At 44.2% G+C, this 25,370-nt stretch overlaps 1 protein-coding gene across 1 annotated transcript in view; it reads right to left on the bottom strand.

Annotated features, from left to right (window-relative positions):
- pid1 (phosphotyrosine interaction domain containing 1) overlaps window positions 1-25,370 on the bottom strand; it is a 42,943-nt gene that overhangs the window by 11,580 nt on the left and 5,993 nt on the right. The window contains exon 2 of the mRNA XM_085381084.1: window positions 14,337-14,483. Within this exon, the coding sequence (XP_085237210.1) occupies window positions 14,337-14,483 (147 nt within the window). The remainder of the gene's footprint in view (window positions 1-14,336; window positions 14,484-25,370) is intronic.

The raw sequence follows: 25,370 nt of genomic DNA, 5'->3' as shown, positions 1-25,370 counted from the left end.
GATTTTTTTTATTCTTTTCCCCAGAAAGTCTCCCTCTGCAAAATAGCTGAATCTCAGTGCTTCTGTTGTTATCATTCAAGGTGCAACGTGCGAGGTCATAAAAATCTAAATCGAGAGGTGCACAGCAACAACTTGCACCAGCAGATATGATGTCACTTTATAGTCCAGCTTTGTTCGAAGAATGGTGAGGATAATGGCAGCACCGATGGGCTTCATGATCATCTGAGGCAGTTGGAGTGTTCGTTGGCTAGTTTCTGGTAGCACTGCTAGCTTGGCTGCTTCTAGTGTAAAAAAAAAACTCGAGGTAGAATCCACATTAGGTCAAAGAGTTAAATTAGACTGACACCACTCAGACGTCTGTAGTTTATGCTTGAAGCTCCTGCCACCAGATGGGTAACTTTGAATGACTCAAACACTGAAAACAGGGGAACAGCTAGCTTTGCTCAAATGCGCACATGGGGGTGTCCAAATTCATAGGCTGCATCCTCCTGAGGACCCGGCCTTTGCGGTCTACATGGGCCGGGTCCTCCACAGGCCGGGTAGGCCAGAAGTGAGCAGCTGTGACATTGGACAGTCTAGCCTTCAGATTTGTCTCACCAGCTGTCTTGGTGGAGTTTAATAAACTCAGCCGTCTGCTCCTTGCTATGTAAAATATAACAGGACACTGGCGTAAATTCTCGATCATCTCACACTTCTGTGTATTCAGCTGTAATCTCACCCAAACCGATTTACTCACGAACAAATAACACACTGAAAAAAGCCAAACAATAACATTTTTAAGTTATCTAAGTGACTTATATATGATGTTTAACTTGAGTAGCAAAAGACCACGGGGGGTTTGCCGGGAGTTTGCTGTTCTCGTCCCGGCTAGCTATCGAGCTGGTGGGTAACAGACAATGTTGGAGCGCTTTTGCAAATATGTTATATCTTGATAAACCGGGCAGATATTTGAAGTTTACACAGCTACTGTCACGGTCCGGGGCAGCGGCCGTGTGGAGAGTGGAAGGAGGACTCAAAGCGCAGCACTCATTCAGGTGTGAGGGTGATTTATTGATAATAACAACATAAAGAGGAGATGGCAAAACAGAACTACGGATGAACTAAACTGGGTGAAACTACACAAAGGAGTGGCAAACCTGAACACGAAGGGAGAACAGCAGGGAGAGCACGCAGAGGATTTCACAGGGTAGATGCAGAGTACGCAGGGTAACACAGAGGATGAACACAGGTAGGAACACAGACGACGCGACCAGGAGCAGAGGAAATCACACGCTATAAATACACAAAGAGACACTGGGAAATCACACACAGATGGGGGAAACAGCTGGACCTGATTAACCTGACGAGACAGGGGAACACTAACACCAGGGACCAACAGAGGGAGCACAAACCCAGAACCCAGTGTCTAAAATCCCAAACACAAACCATCCCAAAACAGCCATGAATAATAATGAAAGTAATAACAATAAGTACATAAACATAAAGTCACTGAGTCATGGTCGCAGGACCATGACAGTACCCCCCCCTCAAGGGCTGGCCCCCGACAGCCACAGAAACACACCACCAGATCTGGGCGGGCGGCAGGGGGCCCAGGACGGAGGGACCGGACCACGACCACGGACGGAGGCCCCAGAGTCCCAAAACAAAGATGAACACAAAACCCACAGGGGAGCAGAGTCCAAAGCACAGTTCAGGAGGCCGTCCACGAAGAAGGCAGCGGCGGCGCGTAAAGAGTTCAGGAGGCCGGCCGTGCGGAAGGCAACGGCGGCGCGTAAAGAGTTCAGGAGGCCGGCCGTGCGGAAGGCAACGGCGGCGCGTAAAGAGTTCAGGAGGCCGGCCGTGCGGAAGGCAACGGCGGCGCGTAAAGAGTTCAGGAGGCCGGCCGTGCGGAAGGCAACGGCGGCGCGTAAAGAGTTCAGGAGGCTGGCCGTGCGGAAGGCAGCGGCGGCCACACAGGCGATGGCGGTCCGGGGGCCGGCCGTGCGGAAGGCAACGGCGGCCACTCAGGCGATGGCGGTCCGGGGGCCGGCCGTGCGGAAGGCAACGGCGGCCAGTCAGGCGACGGCGCTCGGCCAGTAGCCTAGCCAGCGGTCCAGAAAACGGCCGTTTAGCTCCAGACCCAAACGAGGCTGGGCCAGGCGAGGCTGAGGGCACGGAAGCCGGGACCGCAGCAGGCGGAGATGATGATGCAGACACAAAGGCTGGACCAGACGAGGATGCAGACACGAAGGCTGGACCAGACGAGGATGCAGACACGAAGGCTGGACCAGACGAGGGTGCAGACACGAAGGCTGGACCAGACGAGGGTGCAGACACGAAGGCTGGACCAGACGAGGGTGCAGACACGGAGGCTGGACCAGGCGAGGATGCAGACACGGAGGCTGGACCAGACGAGGGTGCAGACACGAAGGCTGGACCAGACGAGGATGCAGACACGGAGGCTGGACCAGGCGAGGATGCAGACACGGAGGCTGGACCAGGCGAGAATGCAGACACGGAGGCTGGACCAGGCGAGGATGCAGACACGGAGGCTGGACCAGGCGAGGATGCAGACACGGAGGCTGGACCAGACGATGGAGACACGGAGGCTGGACCAGACGATGCTGATGATGCTGATGATGGACCAGACGATGCTGACGATGCTGATGATGGACCAGACGAAGATGAAGCCGGACCAGACGAAGATGAAGATGAAGCCGGACCAGACGAAGATGAAACCGGGCCAGGCGAAGATGAAACCGGGCCAGGCGAAGATGAAACCGGGCCAGGCGAAGATGAAACCGGGCCAGGCGATGAAGAAGCTGCAGCTGAAGCTGGGCCAGGCGAAGCTGACGCTGTAGCTGAAGCTGGGCCAGGTGAGGATGAAGCTGGACCAGAATCAGGCGAGGATGAAGCCGGGCCAGGCGTGGATGAAGCCGGGCCAGGCGTGGATGAAACCGGGCCAGGTGAGGATGAAGCTGGACCAGAACCAGGCGAGGCTGAAGCTTCAGGCTGAGGCGTGGCAGTAGCAGGTGGTAGCGCTGCAGGTGATGATACTGCAGGAGGCGGCGCTGCAGCCACAGGTGGAGAAGCAGCCACAGGTGGAGAAGCAGCCACAGGTGGCCGGACGGGATCCTCGGGCCCCCCAGCAGGCGAAGCAGGAGGCTGGACGGGCTCCTCGGGCCCCCCAGCAGGCGAAACAGGAGGCTGGACGGGCTCCTCGGGCCCCCCAGCAGGCGAAGCAGGAGGCTGGACGGGCTCCTCGGGCCCCCCAGCAGGCGAAGCGGGAGACTGGACGGGCTCCTCGGGCCCCCCAGCGAAAACAGCCGCAGAACCAGTGGGCACCGGGGCCCCCGGCACACATGAAACAAAGCCAGTAGGCACGTGGGCCTCTGGCACACATGAAACAAAACCAGCAGGCACGTGGGCCTCTGGCACACATGAAACAAAACCAGTAGGCACGTGGGCCTCTGGCACATGTGAAACAAAACCAGTAGGCACGTGGGCCTCTGGCACATGTGAAACAAAACCAGTAGGCACGTGGGCCTCTGGCACACATACGGAGGGCTGCAGCTGCGCAGAGCACTGACCCTGCTCAGGCAGTGACAGCCCGGTGCAGTTCACAGCTGGCATCTTGGCCACCAGGGGTCCAGAGTAAGCTGAGGGCAGCAACCCCGCCTCTGGGGAAGCCCCGGAGTGAGTAACAGTCACTAATGTTGCCAGCTGTTGAGGAACAGGTCCGTAATGTAACAGTTTGTCTCCCTGCTCAGAAACGGCGGTGGAAAAACAGTGTGAAAATTGTGGCTTAAGGGAGGCTAATGGTTGAGCTACAGACTGGGAAGCTTGTGGCTGGACACAGAACTGAGCCGGAGAATGGTGATAGAGTCCTGGCTCAGAAGGAGCGGCAGAGAAACAGTCTCTCGGTTTCACAGAGGGTCTGTACACGCCCACTTGCGAAGGGTCCGTTACCACGAAGGTGGGTAAGCGATCCGAACAGTCTCCCATCCCGCTCTGGATAGCCCCAGAAAACAGAGTCTCGGAATCTGGGGAAGCCAGAACATGTCGCTCGCTCACCGCCTCGGACTGCTCGGAAGTAAAAGCAGACGGGGGGTGAAGACCGAGGTCCAGAAGGAGGAACTCCCGCTCCCACGAACAAAGCGAGCCCAGAAGCCATGGGAGACCGGTCACCAGACGCTGTAGCCGCCTCTCTACAGCGCGCTGGGACGTGCCACCCGGGCTTTCCAGCCACAGGTCGATCAGCTCCTGTGTGGCATCGATGAGATTTTCCCGTAGTTCCCTGGATGGATTAAGCGCTGCTGGGTCCATGTTGTGGTCGCGTCGTACTGTCACGGTCCGGGGCAGCGGCCGTGTGGAGAGTGGAAGGAGGACTCAAAGCGCAGCACTCATTCAGGTGTGAGGGTGATTTATTGATAATAACAACATAAAGAGGAGATGGCAAAACAGAACTACGGATGAACTAAACTGGGTGAAACTACACAAAGGAGTGGCAAACCTGAACACGAAGGGAGAACAGCAGGGAGAGCACGCAGAGGATTTCACAGGGTAGATGCAGAGTACGCAGGGTAACACAGAGGATGAACACAGGTAGGAACACAGACGACGCGACCAGGAGCAGAGGAAATCACACGCTATAAATACACAAAGAGACACTGGGAAATCACACACAGATGGGGGAAACAGCTGGACCTGATTAACCTGACGAGACAGGGGAACACTAACACCAGGGACCAACAGAGGGAGCACAAACCCAGAACCCAGTGTCTAAAATCCCAAACACAAACCATCCCAAAACAGCCATGAATAATAATGAAAGTAATAACAATAAGTACATAAACATAAAGTCACTGAGTCATGGTCGCGGGACCATGACAGCTACATTCTCGCCTGAAAGTACGTTAAAAGTTTATTTTGCGACCTGGAAAGAGTAAGTAAATGGTAAAAATGGCCTGTATTTGTATAGCGCTTTACTTAGTCCCCATGGACCCCAAAGCGCTTTACACTAAATTCAGTCATTCACCCATTCACACCGACATTCACACACTAGTGATGGCAAGCTACATTGCAGCCACAGCTGCCCTGGGACGCACTGACAGAGGCGAGGCTGCCGGACACTGGCGTCACCGGGCCCTCTGACCACCACCAGTAGGCAACGGGTGAAGTGTCTTGCCCAAGGACACAACGACCGAGACTGTCGGAGCTCAAAGCAGCAACCTTCCGATTACAAGACGAACTGCCAACTCTTGAGCCATGATCTCCCCGTAAGTAGCTGCTGCCATTGTTGGAAACTGGACATGGCTGGGCCATGCTATGAATTCTGGGATATGGTGGGCCACAAAGGATATACCCGACCCATCCTTCAAATCTGGGGAAAAGGAGCACATTTGTCGGCTGCATTTGGAGGAGTCTACAAATTTGGACAGCCTTCATCACGTTGCTGTGACGTAATCGGACTACAAATGCGGCCTCAGGAGGATGCAGCCTATGAATTTGGACACCCCCATTTAGCTTGTAAGCTAGGTGTTAAACTGACAAAAGAAAAAGAGCTAAAATGGTACAGCAAAAAATTCTAGTAAGAAACATAAGGTCAGTCCTAACCAATACTGCATTTCATTTGCCTTGGAAGTCAGAGCTAGCACGCTGAGCACATTCCAGTAAAGTCAGACTTGTTTTGATCGATAGCAAGTTTGACCCATTCATGGATCTCTAGCAAACTAGCACAATAGCTGTTTTTTTGTTTTTCAGTTGAGCTGATTCGAGATAACAATCGACCAATGTTATCTCAGAATGGTGACGAATGAGATGAGACCCCGTCTTCAGAGTATTTGAATTTATTTAATATCAAAAGTTGGTACTCCTGTATTCATAAAGCATCATCACACAAAAAAATTTGCAGTGGTTATTTGCTGTATCAATACAGTATATTGTTACAATTTTTGCTGTTGTACTACTGCTTATGTCCACTATCGCCAGCCTGGACTGTTACGCAGGAGTTGATGGGGCTTTTCTAGCTGGATGTCTGACTTGAGGGAACATTCCAGTTGAAAAATTCCAACAGGAAACTCGGAAGTTCTGACTTGAAACGGAATACATCATAATAAGCCAATCGCTGTTCTTTCCAGAACTTTATAAAAAAAAACGTCTGAGACTCCTCTGCTTCTAGTGTTGACTTCTTCTCCTCCCATACCAGCGCTGATGTGGAGGTTTTGTCCAAGTGGTGCCACCTATCACTGAGGACAACACTCACGCCCTCAGAGTTCACTGGAGAGATGTCCTCCACAGTCACCAGATATCAGTCCAACAGAGCACCTTTGGGATGTGGTGGAACGGGTGATTCTCATCAATGGAGCGAAATTTCTGAGGACTGGTTGAGGTAGACTTAATAAATCGGAAAATGAGCATAAAAACTGTAGGTGTTACCCTATTGTGTTTACAACACTACAAAGGACTCAGCATCTCTTACTAATTAAAATCATAGAGCACTGCGGAGAACATGCATGCAAACACATTAAATCGTGTAGCACGGCACCACAAACTGTTTCTGACATTTCCCATTTTGAATGAATCAGTGGATCCAAGCACAACAATGCAATGAAAGCCACAACTGTGGTAGGGTAAAGAACAAACAGACATGCAAAGACAGAAAAGAGAAGTTTATTAATAACAGCTGAGTGAATGCAAAAAAGGGTAGAAGAAAGCAGGGGACACACAGAGGGGGACTGAAAAAACATCCGCAGCCCAGCAAGTGAGCCGGTGGGAAGAGACGGGAACATCCTGTCTGCGCCTGTCTATCTCAGTGTGAGTCGTTATTCGTGTGTAAGCACACACGCATGTCTGTGTGGATGAAAGGTGTAGAGCTAGTGCCGCTGGAGCCACAGCCGGTTCGGCCTTCACTAGAGAAAGGATCTAAAAGGATGAAAAGAGAAGAGCGGGTAGTATGAGAGAAAGATGAGGGAGGACTCGATAAAGAGATACCTGTCCCTACAGACGTTCCCTTTGGGACCATGGAGGAAGAAAGAGGAAGGAGCTGAGAGGACAAGGAAGCGAGTTTGAGACCAGAACACAGACGCGGTTGTTGAGAGTAGCTGTTTGGTCTTGATGGATCAGCTTTGGGAACAGACTGTGATGTGAAGGCAGGTCAGGAGCACTTCTGGAGCTTGTCATTTCTGCATTTAAGCCACCTTCTCAGAAACCGGTCCAAGGGCAAACAGGTGGTGCAGACTAAACACACAGTCCCCCCACCAACCCAGCTGGTTGTAGTTTGCTCCATCCAAATGTTACAATCTTTTCCAAATGATAAAAGATAGAATATCGGCACGAAAATGTAATTGTTTTTGTTCACGCCACAATCACCGGCTATCTGGAAACATTTCAGATTTGTTTCTGGCGGTGGTGTTTGAATGTTGGCTGCCAAGAGTTAGCAAAATACCTGCTATTATCTATGGATGAAAGAAAACTAGCAGGTAATTTGAAAAAGAACTGCAGAAAAAACAACACTTGTGAAGGGAAAATGTCCCGAACCAACATAAAGTGTAAGTCTAATCTTTACTTGAGAGATGGAATGCCATTGTTCCCGAAAGCATTCCTTCTTTCAAAGGTTCAGGTTTGTCCTTTCATTTGTTTTCATCAGCAGTCATACATTGGTTTGCATTTAAGGGAAATAATATCAGTTACACACTGTTGTCAAATATTCAGTACTGTACTGGCCCAAAATATTTACATCAGTATGATAAAGATATTTACTGACACCAAAGTCGTACTGTATATCCTTTAGCTTTGCACAACTATGCAACTGTTGACAGTAGAAGGTGTCTCCCTCTGTAAAGCCTCTGTGTCTCCAACAAGACTGGGAATCCACTGCTTGCGAATTCAGCATTCCTGAAGTGGTTGTTAAAATTCCTCTAAATGTATTGAATCAGCACAGTCCAGCTGGCTGTGCTAGTCACGGCACGCGAAGATGGATCAGCTTCTTTTTTTTATCCCGATTCAAAGCGCTGTGTGTTTTTTGCTTGTTTGTGTTGGGAGATGATGTGGTATGTATCAGCCCAAAAAAAAAGGAAAAAAAAGAAATTACTCTGACTGGTTCAGTGCCAAGACAGAAGCCCTTTGGTGTAAATGAAAGGAGCTTTTTCATTCACTCTCACTTACGTACAGCCTACTGCAGCACAAGACTCTCGATAGTCCAAAGATGGAGCAAGGTGGAACTTATCTAAACTGTACGCATATACTTCTCACCATTCAACTATGTACAACTACACTGACAATAGTACTCGCAAAAAAGTCATTACCTGACACATGAATAACCCGTTTCCTCCTCAAATAATGAATGATGATGATGAAGCTGTAACACTTGTATTGGATCAGTACTCAGTAGCTGTATGCATTGAAAACCAAGGGTGTAGTATTGTATGCAAATGACAAAAGCTCCCTCCCTGCTTTCATTAAATGACTATCAAGTGGGTGACACAGGGAAACAAATAAAATAAAACATGGCCACAGACAGTATTTGGTCGCGATGCTAGCAGAGGTAACACGCCTGAATAACTTAACTCCTCTGTCCCAATTCTTTACTAACTTCTGCTCACATAAAAATAATCGACAAGCAGAATATTCTTTATTCTGCTTGTCTATATTTCTTTATTTATTTAAAATAAAGAAATATACAGGGTTTATCAAAAAGCACAATCTGATTTCAAAGCGCTTTCACTGGTAACGATCGAAACATATATGGTTACAAAGCGGCAATTCGTGAGTTATTTGCCGGTGTGTAGCATAAGAATAGCAGTAATTCCAGACGTGGTAACAAAAGTACAGGGTTAGTTATGACTATAGTTATAACTATGGACATGTGCCATGCGTCATCACAGTTTTAACTTCCTGGATCTGGCTGTCACGTGTGTGACACAGGTAACTGATCCTTTATAGGCTGGGGTTGAAATGGGACAAACTGGCAGGTGTTCCAATGGGTCCTTGTACAAATCACTGTTGTTTTGGGGGGTTTTTCCACACAGTGGACCAGCGTGTCCGTTGTACTCCACGTTTTCACCTCGGAGAGTGAACCAGACTTTAATGCACTGGTTAGCCCAAATACAGACTAGCTTTCTCTCACTGAACAACAATAAAGAACTTAAAAGTAATTAAACTAGTAGCAAAACAGCACTTTCTCTAAATTGAAAGATCTTTGAAACTTGGCAAATACACACACACATTTAGTTAATAGTTGTTTTAGGTAATGTTCATTAAATGGTGATAAAATGTTGGCACCTTCTCATTTCATTGCCAAATTATACCATCTACTGTCACCACTAGCAGTTTATAAAGACATGGACTTGAGTGAATTCAGCTTATTCTCTACAACAGTTCCAGTTTCTCGGTGGTCAGAGTAAAGCTAAATTTTAAACAGAAGCATGAATACTGCTCTCATCAACATCTCTTGTCCTTTCAGTGAGGTCTGAAAACCAATCGCTGAATTTTAAAACGAGGATGAAACAACCCGGGAATGTTTGCACATCAGTGATTCTGATGCTTCGAGCTACGAACACACAAATACACATAAATGGCAGAAACGCTGATACAAATCTGCTGGCACATTCCACAGCGCAGGCAGCTGGAAGCACCAGTCGTCTCAACTGCGTGGTAAAAACGATTTAAATGTCATCACTGCATGTTCTGTTCTGGGAGGAGGAGTGACAGCGCATCCAGCGCACAATCTGACATCAGAATATCAAGTATGGAGACAGACAAAAAGGCTCTCTGCCTAACAGATTAGATAAAGGCATGGTAGGACCAGCCTGCATTGCACGGGCTGCTGACGTGAATGACGTCAGTGACAGAGGGGAATTATGACTAGCAGAAGTAGCTGATAACATAGCATAGTGATGTCAATACAGAACAATGTTACGGTGTTACAGCGAGCCTGAATGCCCCGTGCCTTTTGGTGCACTACAGAAGCAAATCCAAAACATCTCATTTCTGCACTTTTCCCCCAACAAATGAAATATAATATGGTAAGTTGCAAACCTTAGATATATTGTTAGCAGGATTTTGTTGCCTTTGGACAGACAGGCTAACATAAGCTGAATGAATTTGCTCGTTGATATAGTGTTCAATTTCCCAGAGGTTCCCAGATTCATTTTTTTCCTGCTCTGCTCTTCTTGTCTTCAGGACAAATATAATTTAAAGCAGTGAATGATGGGTAATTAGCCTTCATTTGACATTCACGTTAACACTTATACAGACTGCACACTGTCTGTCTCACTGCTGGGCTGTTAAATACGTAAGGTGGGTCTGAATTGGAGACTTGTGCGCTCGTGCCTCATAGCCACATCCAAAATCCCACTTTTTCTAAAAGCCAGTTTGACTCCTCGGTAGGGCTGAACGATATATCGCATTTGCGATAATATCGCGACATGATCAAGTGCAATTTTCTAACCGCAAAGGCTGCGATTATACTCTGGACATGTCCAAATTCATGGGCTGCATCCTCCTGAGGCCGCATTTGTAGACCGATTACGTCACAGCGACGCGCCGAAGGCTGTCCAAATTACTACCATATCCCAGAATTCATAGCGCGGCCCAGCCAAACTCCAGTTTCCAACAATGGCGGCCGCTACTAAGTTTTAAAATTACTCATACTAATCTTTCTGGGTCACAAAATAAACTTTTAAAATATTTTCAGGCGAGAAAGTAGTTGTGTAAACATCAAATATCTGCTCGGTTTATCAAGATATCCCATATTTGCAAAAGTGCTTCGACGTTTTCAGGGGCGTCTGCTACCCACCAGCTCGACAGCTAGCCGGGAGCTCGAGGGTTACTGATGCGGCCGAGAACGGCACAACTCCCGGCACATCATTTTCAGATCACCGCGGAGTTTCGCTGCTCGGGTTAAACGTAATATATAAGTCACTTAGACAACCTAAAAATGTTATTGTTGGGCTTTTTTCAGTGTTTTGTTTGTTCGTGAGTAAATCGGTTTGGCTGAGATTAAAGTTATTAGATTAGATAAAATAAAACTTTATTAATCCCCCGGGTGGGTTCCTCCTTGGTTTTCACACAGCTGACTAAACGTCAAACAGAAAACTTATTAAACAGAAGTATGAGACAGTCGAGAATTTACGCCAGTGTCTGGTTATATTTTAGATAGCAAGAAGCAGACGGCCGAGTTTATTAAACTCCACCGAGACAGCGGTGACGCTAATCAGAACTAGCCTTCTGATTAGCTAATCAGAAGGCTAGACCGTCCAATTTCACGCCTTTAAATTTTAAAGGCGTGTTTGTGTGTGTTTATACAATTGCTATTATGTTTGCACTTTATGTGTAATGTTACTGACTGCAGAGATCAGTAAGATGTGTGTATTTTTTATTTATTAGTTTTATTTATTTAATATTATTTTTTAATTGAATGACTGTCTAGTAGTTCACAGATGTCGAAAAACTGAGTGTGGTAAAGCCACTGATTTTGTTTATGTATATTTCTGCAATCTGCACATTGTACTGACTTTCATTTTAATGTTTACACCAGGGTTCCTTGTCAGCACTTTATGCTCAGATGTTTGTAAGCTAAAAATAAACTATTGTGTATGTTCAAATATACTGTTGTGATTGAAGAAGTTAAATAAAAATGTCAGTCATCAATTCATGCATCACCTCATGTCATCATAACAGAGGTCTGTCTTCCAGGAAAGAACAGTTTAAAATTAATGTAATATAGTATTGGCCATACTATATGATGTATTGCTTGTCTTTGTTTAATAATACAGAAGACAAAGACCTTAAAAAATAATCGCATATCGCATCGCAATCGCAATATTGGGGCAAAAAATCGCAATTAGATTATTTTCCATAATCGTTCAGCCCTACTCCTCGGGGTCCCGGCCAGGCAACTCTCAAAAGCTACTTTCTACTCTTAGGTGAAGAGAACAAATTAAGTTCAAACACAACAAAATTATATTGTTTTTTTAAGCGGACTCCAGAGTAATTTCACAATTGCCATGAAGTGTGGTGATGAAGCTGGCATGGCTGCAAAGTACATTGCACACGTTGTCAGTGGATGTGAAGTGGAGCGCTTTGACAGCGGCGGGGAAAGCGGGGCAATGAGAGGTGGCCTTTCATGCTCGCTAGCTGCTAGCTTTGGCAGAGGAACAGCAGTCCTCAGCCAGCCTTCCTGCCTGTCTGTCTGTAAATTGGGTGCACGGCCGGAGAATGTGAGAGGAGAGAGTGAGGGTGAAATAAGACGTTCACGGAAGGCAACGTAAAACACTCCGTGGGGATAATAAATGCTATAATATTCTGCAGGAAGGATGGCAAGGAATCCAAAAAGCAGAGGTGGGCTGACAGATATGCAGACAGGCAGGTAGTGACTCAGACAGGAAGTTACGGAAGCCAACAGATGCAGGCAGCGAGGCAGACTCACATCTGAAGAAGTCTCAGACAGACAGATGAAGGAAATTATTTATGTGTGTATGTACTGGTAATTACAAACAATAAGTGAGTGGAAATTAACTGTAACACGCGAAACACCAGTATCCTGATGACTCAGTAACTTGTGACACTGCATTTGTCACAACAACCCTCTGCATGTCTTCTTCACTACATCCGTGAATCTTCTCTGAGGTCTTCCTCTTTTCCTCCTGCCTTTATCCAACATATCCACTGTCCTTCCTCTGCACATGTCCCAGCAATCTCAGCCTTGCTTCTCTAACTTTGTGTCCAAAACTGTCCAACCTGATCTGTCCCTCTGATGTACTCATTTGTAATTCCATCCATAGCGTTTACTCCCAATGAAAATCTGCGTCTTCAATTCTGCCATCTCCAGCTCTGCCTCCGGCCTTTTGTAAAGCACCACCACTGTCACAAAGAGGGTGCCACCCTCAAAACTTCCTTATGACTGATTTGGTTTCTAGCAATTTGCCATGTTCACCTGTAGTTTGCACTGAAGTTGCCAATTTGTTTGCAAACAATTGCTAACTAGCCACCAAGCAGTAACTTGAAACTTGAAAAGTTGAATGCAATCTAGACCAACATGTTCAAAAGGAGTTTGCAGACACAACAGCATGTTTTTAATTCAAAATGCAGCTAACTGCAGCAAGCTGTAGGCAAACAAAGTAACTGTAAGAAGGGTTTTGGTCCAGCCCCTTCTTTGCTGCCAATTTCACCAAGCAACAGCTAGCAACCGCTTGGCAACCAGCTCGATAATATTTTTACCAAGCAACCGGTGGTTACCAGAGAGCCCCAGTCATGCATGACTGGATACTGGATAAAAGTTATGTAAATTCCACAGCATTAGGTTTGATTTTATTAACTTCCTAGCATATGATGTTGAGTCACATAAGAGGCCTTCTCCCACCTGTACCTCAATATGAGCCAGTGGAAACGCTGCTGGGTAACTTGTGTCTCTTCTAGCTAGATCAAACTGCTCTGCTCTGCCAGCAAAGGTCCTCTTACTGACTTTCACTTCAACTTCTGGAGCTTTTGGGAAGTGCCAAAGAGGACTCAGCACTTTTGGCCCTCGTAGCTGCTTTTGAGATGTTTTTCTCCCCACAGACGTATATGCATTTAGTACGAGTGCATCTGCATGAGTCTGCGTGTGTTCATGTTCGCTGTTCTGTACGCTGATCCAACAAATACAAATATCAACAAGAGCTGGGACTGTGTGTTCCACGTCGGTTGTTTTTGGCAGGAATGTTCTTTAATGTCAGCTGCCAGATACGAAAGGTTTGTTTTAGTTCAGCGAAGTTAGAAAAACCTCCGTTTCCAACATGCTTGTTAATGACACAGCATTAGAGACCAAAAACAACATCAGACATGCAAAATAAAACCCTAATGCCCCACCACCACCACTTGAAGTTGCCTTCCGCGATGATTTCAGTTTATTTGTTAGGCTTACAGTGCTGTGGCACAAGGGAGGCAAATACACAAAGACACAGTTAGTGGGTTAGAAGTGTTGTGTGTAATAACAGAGCCTGGCTGCTATTTTAATCTGTAGCCCTGTTTGCTTTCTGTTTTCAGGACAGAGAAAAGAGAATATGGGCTGTGAGTTGGATCACAGTTAGAAACCCTACATCTAACACTTAGTAGAGCCGGGAGGGGGGGGACACATTCATGCCAGGACGCACGTATGTGTGTGCCCACACAGACATTCAATATTTCTCAAGTATGTGGCTCAGACAGAAAAGTTAAAACTTTAAAAACTCTGTGCTGGGAAATCCACGGTGCAAGTTAATTAAACTTGTGACCAAAAAGAAAAGGAAAAACATTTGGATTAAGGCTCTAATAATGCTATTACAGATTTAGTGTTCAGGACTGGATTTGAGGATTATTAGGTTCATGTGACCCCCTACCTTGTATCCAGCGTGGGTCCTGCTCTTTGCATGCGGTGTGGTAGAGCAGAGCTCAATGGCCTCGGGCTCGTGGAAGATCACTGTGGGCAGCGGCTCCTTTCTCAGCGTCAGCACATTCAGCTTGGTCTTCAGCATGGTCTGAAAGTGCTGATGGAGAAAGAAAGATATATACACAGTGTGCTTTAGGCAAATATGCAATCTGTACCAAACAGCAAAAAGCTAATTATGGCTGTGGTTCAGCATTAAGTTTCCTTGTCAACACTGCTGTATGAAGAAAAAACAACCCCCAGAAACTTCAGCATTTTGTGTGCAGACGTGTACCTCATGTCCTGCAAAGGAAAGTATGGAACAGGCTCAAGGGGTCAAAGGACTTTCAAGGCTTTTATATTTACACAGGAGCCCACTCCAACTGATAGAAAACACATCTCGGTGGTGAAAAGGGAAGATGAAGGCTCGAAGTGAGATGGCTGTGAGAGATTTAGTCTGCTCCGAGAGGAATGTGAGGAGCAGACGAAGGAAGCCCTGCCCTCTCTGTCCCCGTCAAAACAAGAGGGGCTGCCTGCTCTCATACTACAGTGCACGGCAAGTGTTTCCTGAAGCCGTGCAGAACCACACGGCCCGTCTGGCCATGTGCAGCGTGCCTGTTAGAATTTCTGGTATTTTTAGACACCATCAAAACAAAATTGAGCAGCTAATTAAATCACGATTTTCTGAACTAAGGGGAAAACAGCACACCTGCTGGGCAACGGTGTCTGCAGCCTGACCTCAATTATTTTTCTGGCTCCATCAATCGGTGAATTAAGGCCTGAAAATGACATTTCTTGCCAAATCCATATTAGCAGGCTTCATATAAATCGATCTTGTCAGGGACTAACAAGGTAGCTTTTTGCGATAAACAGTTATACACAACTTAAACGAAACTGCTAGCTACAAACTGCTAGCATGTTCATCCACTGCATTGAAACATTTTACCTTCACGATCTGTAAAGAAAACAGCTAAAGCATTGGTAAAATGAGTAAAACCTCTTTAATCTTTAATGCTTATTTTGTAAAATCTCATTGAATTGGGAGAATTAGTGGAAAAGTTCACTTTTTCGAGACATGACTTTGCTGTTACCTCTGTTGTTGGAGGATGATTTCGAAAATTGCATTAAGTGTTTTCCTGCGTAGCGGTGTTAAGGTTGTGATATCCCTGCTAAGGACTGCTAACTACACGCGAGAAGGGCTCATTAGCTAATTAGCTAATTAGGGGTAATTAGCTCAGATTGGCTAGTTAGTTTGTTTCATAATTAAAATTTACCTCTGTTCTAAGTTTGCATAACCTGCCATCGACCGCCTGGGTTGCTGTAGAGAAGGATCAATTGGTGCACTGCCATACTCTACGCTTTGGTAACAGTTTTAACAAACTAAGTGGCTCTGCAGTGGATCCTATTAGAAAAACTATCCATTACTTTGCAAAAACTATGTATAGAAGATTGACTGTGATTCCAGAGACAGATCCTGCATTTCCTACACTAGAAATCCCAACCACCATGGCAGCAGCTGATGAAAATCATAATCAACAGGTCGGACACTGGAATTCAGTATGTGGGGACCCTGAATGTCTGCACTTGATTTACAGCAATACGTCCATGAATAAAACATTTCTCAGAATCGTGACTGTTTCGTCACAGTCGAGCGGTACTTCAGAATTTCATTTAATCTCAAATCTTCTAGGTTACACAATACAATCGATGCTATTGTGAGCGCACCACCAAAAACAAACTGGAGTTTCTTGTTAAGTACAGATCACTTTAACAAATGCTCTCCAATACTTTGTCTTGCATTCAGTGGCGCTGAAAGCTGTTTTCCACGTTGGACTGCATGAAAGCCATTTTCTCCTGCAACAGATGGTCAACATTTTCAAGCGATGAAAACAGCCGATGCTGCCAATACGATCTATCATCAATCTTCACTGTTGCCTTTATAAGGCCAAGCAGAACATCCTGAATCAACGTTTGAATTTAAACACTGCTTCGCTATCTGATTGTTAGTGTTTATGGTTATATTAACACTTTCCCGCCTGAGTGGGTCTTCTGCTGCCATCGTTTTAAGGGTTTTAAAATATATCTGTCTGTGACTTGTTATAGCATTCTGTTATGAAACGCCTAATCCTGTGCTGACGCCCTACAGTGTAACCCCCAACCTCTAACTCACCGTAGTGGACCTTCATGCTGAGAAAAGGAATAATAAAGAGAAGGAAGCGGCAGGCGGGACGGGGGTAAGGAGAAAGATATGGCGTGGAGATGAAGGAGAAGAAGAATGGTGGAGTTGTGAAAGTAAAGCCACATGTGTGTAAACGCTCGCTGACCTCCGCGTCAGCACTTTACTGCTTCCTGACGGTGACTTGCATTCCTGTGGTTGGCCTCCGTACGGAGTGAGATGAGGGGGTGCCATGACTCCTGCACCCCCCACCAAGTGCACAAGGCTTAAGCAGGTATATAAAAGAAGCGAAAAAAACAAAAAAACTTTGCTTTATACATGTACGTACATGTTTTATACTTATCAGTTCACAGCGAGGTGCTTCGTACTACTGGAGGAAATGGGAAAGCTTTTTTTCCTCCATTACTTTTCCACATGCGGCGGGCTGCTTGTGGAGCAATGCTGGAATTCTATTCACAATATTTTCACAGTATCTTAATGTTTTTGTTATTTCTCAAGCCCCAACTGTCTCCTCATCAAGTTATTGATTCTATTTCTGACTTTAACTTGGAGCCACAAAAGTGTTCGGCCTCCAGCGCCAGACAGTGTGGGCACAGTCAGTTGTGAGTTGGGATAAGGCGAGGATCCTGTAAACACTTGAGCAATCACCAAAGTGCCTGACCTCCATACTTAGTGTTTAAATGTTTGGCTTCAGCAAAAGCCTCCACATGCTGAATATCGATCTGGTTTTTTTCCACCCTAAATGAATTTTAGCAGGCTCCTAATATACTAGCGATGCTCTGCCATCGGGATAGTTCTAATTTAAGCATTTAGTGATAATCAGTATATTGCTGCAAGTCGCCAAAGACCCCAAAAGAATAGTTACGATACCCTGTGCCATCATTCAAGACACTTGGATAAATGTCCAGCTTGAGTCTGCCTTGTTTCTAACATTCACTCCAAAGGTTTGTTCTGGAGTATACAGGAGCCATAACTTCTAAAACTTCAAAAATACTAGTTAATGCAACTACACAGCAACTTTACCGCTTCTTATTTCGTCGTTTCGGGAGAAGAAACACATTTGTACTTGTCATTGTGCTACGATGTGCCATATGATGAAGATGGCGTGACAGCCCGGTATGAAACTGCATCCCCGGAGCACCAGATTTAAAGCATTAATGTTAAATGAAAGCATGCACATAAATTTATAAAGGATTTGGAAGAAATCCCTAAAGCACAAGATTTATCATATGATGGATAACTTCAGGTTTTCAGTTGGCATTTCTAGTTCATGACTTATTAAATGCTCGTTCTAATCGTTAATCTTGTGAAATGATTTGGTCTTTTGCACGCAAGTTGTGATATTTGCCTTCATGGCTGGAAATGTTCACATTTAGCGTTATTACTTTAATGCTAAAAGCAACAATAAGTAGTTGATGGCGAGCAATGCATCCGCTCATTTACACTCACAAAAAGAGAGTGTTAGTTTTTATACTGTCAGAGTGTGAGCAATATACTCACCAGCCACTTTGTTAGATACACCTGTTCAACTAATATCTAATTTCCATGTGGCAGCAACTCAATGTATTTAGGCCTGTAGACATAATCAAGATGACCTGCTCAAGTTCAAAATGAGCATCAGAATGGGAAAGAAAGGTGATTTAAGTGACTTGAACGTGGCGTGGTTGTTGGTACCAAACAGGCTGATGATCTACTGAGATTTCCCCACACAAGCATCTTTAGGGTTGACGGAGAATAGTCCAGAAAAGCGAAAACAACCAAAGAGCAGCAGTTCTCTGGATGAAAATGCCTCGTTGATGCCAAAGGTCAGAGCAGAATGGCCAGACCTGCAATTAGTAACTCTAATAACAACTCACTACGGTAAAGATGTGCAGAAAAGTATCCCTGAACACATAGCACATCCAACTTTGACGCAGATGAGCTATAGCAGCAGAGGACCATACTGGGCGCCACTGCTGTCGGGTAAGAACAGGAAACTGACGCGACAATCTTGGTGAGTCAGTGTGAACTGCCAACAATTAACATAGGCTCACCTATGAGAACTGAGAAGATTGGAAAAATGTTGTCTAGTCTGATGAGTCTCGATTTATGCTGTGACATTCGGATGGTAGGGTCAGAATTTGGCATAAACATAATGAAAGCATGGGTGAATCCTGCCCTGTGTGGGGGATATTTTCTTGGCACACTGTGGGCCCTTAGTGCCACTGAGCACTATTTCACACTGTACTCAGATGGCCTACACATTCACCAGGTCTCCATCTAATTGAGCACCTTTGGGATGTGTGAACAGGAGATTCACATCATGGATGTGTCGCCAACAAAACTGCACAACTGTGTGATGCTCTCATGTCAATATGACCAAAATCTCTAAGGAATGTCTCCAGCACCTTCTTGAATCAATGGCACTGAAGGCAGTTCTGAAGGTAAAAGTGGATCCTACCTGGTACTAGAGTTGACTGGCTCTGAGGATCTTGCCCTGCTTTCTTTCAGTGATCTAATCAGATTGTGGAATAGTCAAATGGTTGACACAACAGAATCCGTCCCATCAAATTATGTTACATGTGACTTTCTAAAAAACACCAATTTAACATTCCTACAGTTCACCTAGAAATTGTTCTGAAGGCAAAAGTAGGTCCAACCTAGTACTAGCAAGGTGTACCTAATGAAGTGTCTTGTGAGAATGTATTCATGGTCATTTAGAGACTGTTTACATGATTATTATTATGTCAGTTTGTGAGTTTTTGTAGTATTTTTCCCTATTACAAAATCACGCTGTTCTGCTGTGGACCTCTCCTGTGAATAGTTTTGAATGACACTAAAATTAATCTTGAATATTAAGATCTGGATCTTAGTCAAACTGACCCAGTGCAGCCAAGAAATTCTGAATGACTGCTCTCCAACAACGACTCTGATTACTGCTGGAAATCACAAGTGCTATCTAGACAAGTGCTAATTTCTTAAAGAGTCTCTAATACTAAATGATTTGGAATTGTGCATTTAAAATATGCAAATGTAAGACATCACTTGAACAATCACAACCACAAGACATTAAGTCACAGGGAGTTTTGGGGAGTGCAGTTTGCCTCCTACAGTGATGAGTTTAACAGATCACAGATGGTAAGTTCAACTTTTGGCCCTCTGAGGGAGCATTCTTAGAGAAAAGAGGCTCTCAGGTCAATATCATGGTGAGTCACTGCATAACAGGGTGAAAACAGGCACTCGGGCACACCCACTGAGACGCATAAAGTCAGGGTTACGGGGATGGGATTATGACAAAAGTTTACGAAACAGCTGGAAATAATGTTAAGCCCTGCAGACAGATGTCCTTGTCCAAAAAGCACTGATAAAAATCCACCTAACCCCCCAGATACACAAATGGCTACTGGCTCATCCCAAGAAATCAACCGAGACTGGTTAGTTATGTTAAGTATGGTTAGAAGTCTTGTAACACAAGACCTCAAGATAATACGAGTCAACAACATCAGTCTGTGTCATACGCATCGGCATCCACAAACACAGACACACATGTGGAGAGCCTGAAGAAAAAAAGGAGCGCAGACAGCAGTGCGCCAGCTGCTCAACATGTGTGTGGCGCTGATAAAGAACAAGAGAGGAGGCCATCATTGTTTGTTAAACTGTTCTGTTGCAGAACTTTTATTTTTTTAAAGCGAATACACAGCTCCGCATGTGATCATTAAGCCTAACACGATCCAGAATTAGAAACACTTCTGGCCATGAACCAATTAGGAAAGCACCATCAAACTGTAGGAAACTGGAAAGATAAGCAAGGGTCGCACTGATGTCTGGTCCTCGTATACTAGGTGACAAAGCTTGATGTACAAATAGATAGTATTTAGTATAACCTAAAAATGAATTACAAGTATGTTAGCAGCAACAAAAGCACATGCTCTTATTCGCCACAAAATCTTTGAAAATCCCATTTATGATGTTTATTTATTTCTTAACTTTGATCATTTACATCTACGATTGCTTGCTGTCACATCATTTTTTAATTATTTTTTTTACCCGTAACCTATGACCGGTGCACAGTAAGAAACACTGGCAGGAACATGTATTTTGTCTGCCAGTTATTGTTGCCAAAGTCGACCTTAATTTGTTCCTAACCATAAGAGTTTTTTTCAAATTGTAGCTGTATTTTTAAGATGTTGTACTTGTAAACAGACAAAAACATCACTGTGGCTTTTTAAGGAGGCTAAAGTTAAGTTTGTGGCCTCTGTATTTATAGGGAGAACCTGTATTAACTGTGCATCTGTCCTACAGTCCTAATGTAACTAACCAAGGTAACTATTAATAATCCAAACATTCAAAATTATAGCACTCAACTTATGAAATTTAAAAAATCATGATAAAGGAAAGGCATGCTAGGTAATGCTAGCTAGCCATTTAGCATTAACAGCAAAGCTGTTAGCTATGCTTCTTACTGGTCTGGTTAATGATGAAATATAAAAAATAAAATATAATGCATTAATATTTATTAAATCATCCAATATGAATGAAATCCATATGTATCCAGTGTGTAAGAACTAAAACCTTCACCTTGAACAGATGTTAAGGACCTTTTCTTGGGCGATCGTGGCTCAAGAGTTGGGAGTTCGCCTTATAATCGGAAGGTTGCCGGTTCAAGCCCCGGCTTGGACAGTCTCGGTCGTTGTGTCCTTGGGCGAGACACTTCACCCATTGCCTACTGGTGGTGGTCAGAGGGCCCGGTGGCGCCAGTGTCCGGCAGCCTCGCCTCTGTCAGTGCGCCCCAGGGTGGCTGTGGCTACAATGTAGCTTGCCATCACCAGTGTGTGAATGTGTGCGTGGATGACTGGATATGTAAAGCGCTATATAAATACAGACCATTTACCATTTTCTGACAACATTTACTGTGTCATATCCTCAGTTTCACCTCAACGAGTGATCTGAAGCTGGAACTGGGACATTTAAACCATGTATTCAGACTGAATACACTCACCGGTAACAGTCCTCTTGCTAACATTCACTTTTAATCATTAACCAACATTCATATTTGAGAAAAAAAGAACTACAACGCTTACGTGTGTGTTCCGTGCTGCTAGCATAACATACGTGGAGCAATGACAGATGAACTACGAGCTAGATTTCTCGTGTTTCCACCTTTACAAGCCAAAGACTTGTTGCATTTGTGGCAATGAGCACTGTCAGCACTGACTCTAACAAAGTAGAACCACACTTCGGAGCATTTAATTCTCGACACCATCTTCACAAAGCCCAGCGAGAACTTTATTTTGGATAAGGAATATCAAAAAATCATGAAATCTGGTCAGATAAAATGTGAGAAATTGACCTTTAAGTACCAATAATAAATCGTATTTCTTAATCCTACCAATTTTACTGGGTTTCAGTACCTAGTCCTACTCTACGTATATCGACCGGGAGCCAGGTGAGGCAAAAACAGCGTGTTCTCAAGACTAACAGGTGCTTTTCCTGATGACAGAATCATTTATGACACAAAGTTTGAAAGAAAACATCCAAATAGAGATTCAAAACACCTTTACAACTTTTCCAGCAGGAACTATCCTCTATGCTATCCCTGATTTGGCTCTTGGCACTTTCTTGTCTCTCTCTTTCATTCTTTCTTTTCATCACGAAAGACATAGAAAGACCTTCACCTACACAGTAACAGTAACACAGTAACTTCGACTACCACAGTAACATGAAACCCCCCAAAAACTATATTCCATACAGAAATATTTTGTCAGTGTGAGACAAAAACCTATATAAATGTCTTTCTCTTGTGAGCAGACAGGAAATGAGCTAAAGTCGCACATTAAATGAATTTGCTCCCAAAACTATGGAACGCCAGGACTGCCATAATGAATTAATTAAATACACCATTAAATAATTAATTAAATGTGGCAATAATTAATTAAAATTGGAATTAATTAATTAAATAAATAGTTATGACACATGTAATTAATCAATTATTGACACATTTAATTAATTATTTATGTATTTCACATTTTAATTAATTATTGACACATTTAATTAATTAATTATTGACACATTTAATTAATTATTTATGTATTTCACATTTTAATTAATTATTGACACATTTCATTAATTATTGACACATTTAATTAATTATTTAATGATATATTTATTTATTTCATTTTGGCAGTCCTGACGCCTGGCTCTCATCATGAAATAATTTTATCTGTCAGCCTCACCCATCAAACTCAGGGGGCGGGGTTAACGCTGATCGAGTCAAAACCATTGCTTTGGCCTGGTGGCCATTGTTTCTAGCACACAACAACCGGCATGTGGAAGCTAACAGAACTGAGCTTTGAAAAACCCTGTTTGTGTGTTACCAAATACCGTTTTAATATTTTTTTAGCCGAGAATGTAGTGGTTTAATCTTCATGTGTCTGGTCGGTTTGTCAAGATACAGCCTCTTTGCAAAAGTGTTTCGATGATTTCGGAGATGTCGTCCCAGTCTCACGGCAAAGCGTGGGATAGACCCGCTCGCCTCGCAAGCAATCCCACCGACAAAGCGCAGGCCCCGGTACACAGCTGTAGTAACCCCCGCTGACTTCTTTTACTGAGGTTATATTTATCGGTGTTTTATTTCCTGAAGTTCTTATGTGTCCTACGTGTTTCAGTCGCCAATTCTGAATTATAACTAACATTAAAAACATGTTTAAGGAGGAGAGAGAGCAAATAAATCTGTTTAACATCTGATCTTTGGGTTTTTGTTCAGTAATCAGCGTGACCTGTGTATAAACACATAAAAGAGATAACGTTGGTGTTTCCGTCATGTAGTAACTGCTGGCTTTAACTGTACAAAGGTTGTTCGACACTATGAAACACATACAGACTTCATGATGTTCGGCTAATATTTTTATTGTGAATATTAATCATGCTGACCTCGCTCTGTACACCACGCAGCGAGGTCAGCATATCCACGATATCCTCAGCTCCATGAGTTAACACAAAGTTTTCCAGCTGACTATCTAACTGCCAACTATTCCAGAGACGTGAAAATATACAGCATAAAGAAAAGTGTAAGAGACTCAGCAGCAGATTAGAATAACAGTTATACATTTAATAAATCACCAAATGAATCCAAGAAACGAGCAAACCTGTTCCGACAATTTGAATTTGTATTCCCTCAGCTGCAGACTCGCTGCTGTTTAAATGTTTGAAAAGGAAGATTAGATATAAACAAACGTCAAACATAGACTCAGTCTGCCTTCACATTTGATATGAGGCCAGCACGTATAGTGGCCTCAGCAGGCTATTACTGAAATACACGTGCTATATCATAAACTATGATATAAACAGGGAGGTCCTATTAACATGTTTAGTTTTAAAGGACACCTTCCTGCCTTTAGTCTCATTCATGAGCAGTATTAGTTTTCTTCTAACATCCAGAAGTCTGCACAATGTGTTTCATAGTTTGTAACAAGCCTTTGACAGGTAAACATAACATGACCGAAAAAGCAAAAAAAAAAAGAAAAAAAAAAGAGAGAGAGTGTTGACATAAGAAGAGAAAATTCTCTCAATTATGGAGACAGACAAATGGTTCATTTATGTTTGATGTGTGTTTATTCCTCCCTAAATATCGTCGGTGAAGTTCGCCATGCATGTCAGATTTTCCTGCGCATTTTTATACCTCTGCCAACAGAGAGAGAAAAAAAATCACATTCTAACAGACAGCTGGTGCTTAGAATACAGTTGAATAACTATTAAAAAACAGATGATATTTAGATGATAGTTCAGTCTAACACATGTGCCAGTGAACCATTAAACGTCTGTGAAACTATGCAGTTATGAAACGTAACTTTAACCTCAGCCAAACCGATTTGCTCAGTTGTAAATAAAACAGCGAAGTAAACGTGACCCGACAGACAGAACCTGAGTGAATGAAGTCCAGCGTTTAACCACTGAGAGCTAAAACTCAGCTGAGGTTTGAAAGCTGTGTGCCGGTGATTGGACATCAGCCGCTGATAAAGCTATTCGCCTATAAAGTGCTCTGTAAGGAAACGAGCTCCAGCAGCTCTGCGCTCGGGGAAAACACTATATTTACTTATCTTGTGCAGAAAAATGCGCTGACATTGCGTTATATCGAGCACCGGCTGCCCAGTTAAACTGTGACTATCACCAGGTAACTAGGCGTGTTTCTTGAATTAGCAGCAGGTGTTAAACAGCTGACAGATGAGGAGGAGGATGCATGCAGGTAAACTGAGGGTCTGCTGAGCTGATCGCTGGTTTCGTGAGAAAAATGTCAGCTCGTTCTTTATGTTACAGAAGCACAGAGACACAAGACCAGGCGGAAAGAGACGATCGTTCGGTGAAAATGAGAATCTGCGAATGCAACATGTGGAACACGGAGAGTGGAATATGTAAACAAACCGGTTAACGTAACCCCCTCGGTGCACTCTGCATGCTAACTGTTAGCAGAGCTAGTGAAATCTCTGAAAACATCTGAGCACTTTTGCAAGCATGTTCTATGTTGACAACCTGACCAGACATACGTCGCGACATTCGCGGCTAAAACACTGTTAAAAGTGTAGCTGGTGACAGAAAAACGGGGTATTTTAAAACTACACCACCACCATTGCTGCCTGTGATTTGATCTGCATTCTGGGATACCTGGCTGCCCCAAGTCTACACAAGCAATCGATTTTCTAGGATCGACCTGTTTTGACTTACTTTGCACGGCAACCAATCAAATGTTAGAGAAGCTGCATGGGCAGCGTTAACCCCGCCCCCTGAGTTTGATGGGTGAGGCTGACAGATAAAATTATTTCATGACGAGAGCCAGGCGTCAGGACTGCCAAAATGAAA

The sequence above is a fragment of the Rhamphochromis longiceps genome, linkage group LG14 (genome assembly GCF_057381845.1).
Source record: "Rhamphochromis longiceps isolate RC_006_pf linkage group LG14, R_longiceps_female_GT1.1, whole genome shotgun sequence".
In the NCBI taxonomy this organism is placed as follows: domain Eukaryota; kingdom Metazoa; phylum Chordata; class Actinopteri; order Cichliformes; family Cichlidae; genus Rhamphochromis; species Rhamphochromis longiceps.
Note: the sequence above shows the minus strand (reverse complement) of the source record. Positions and strands in the feature narration are given on the sequence as shown.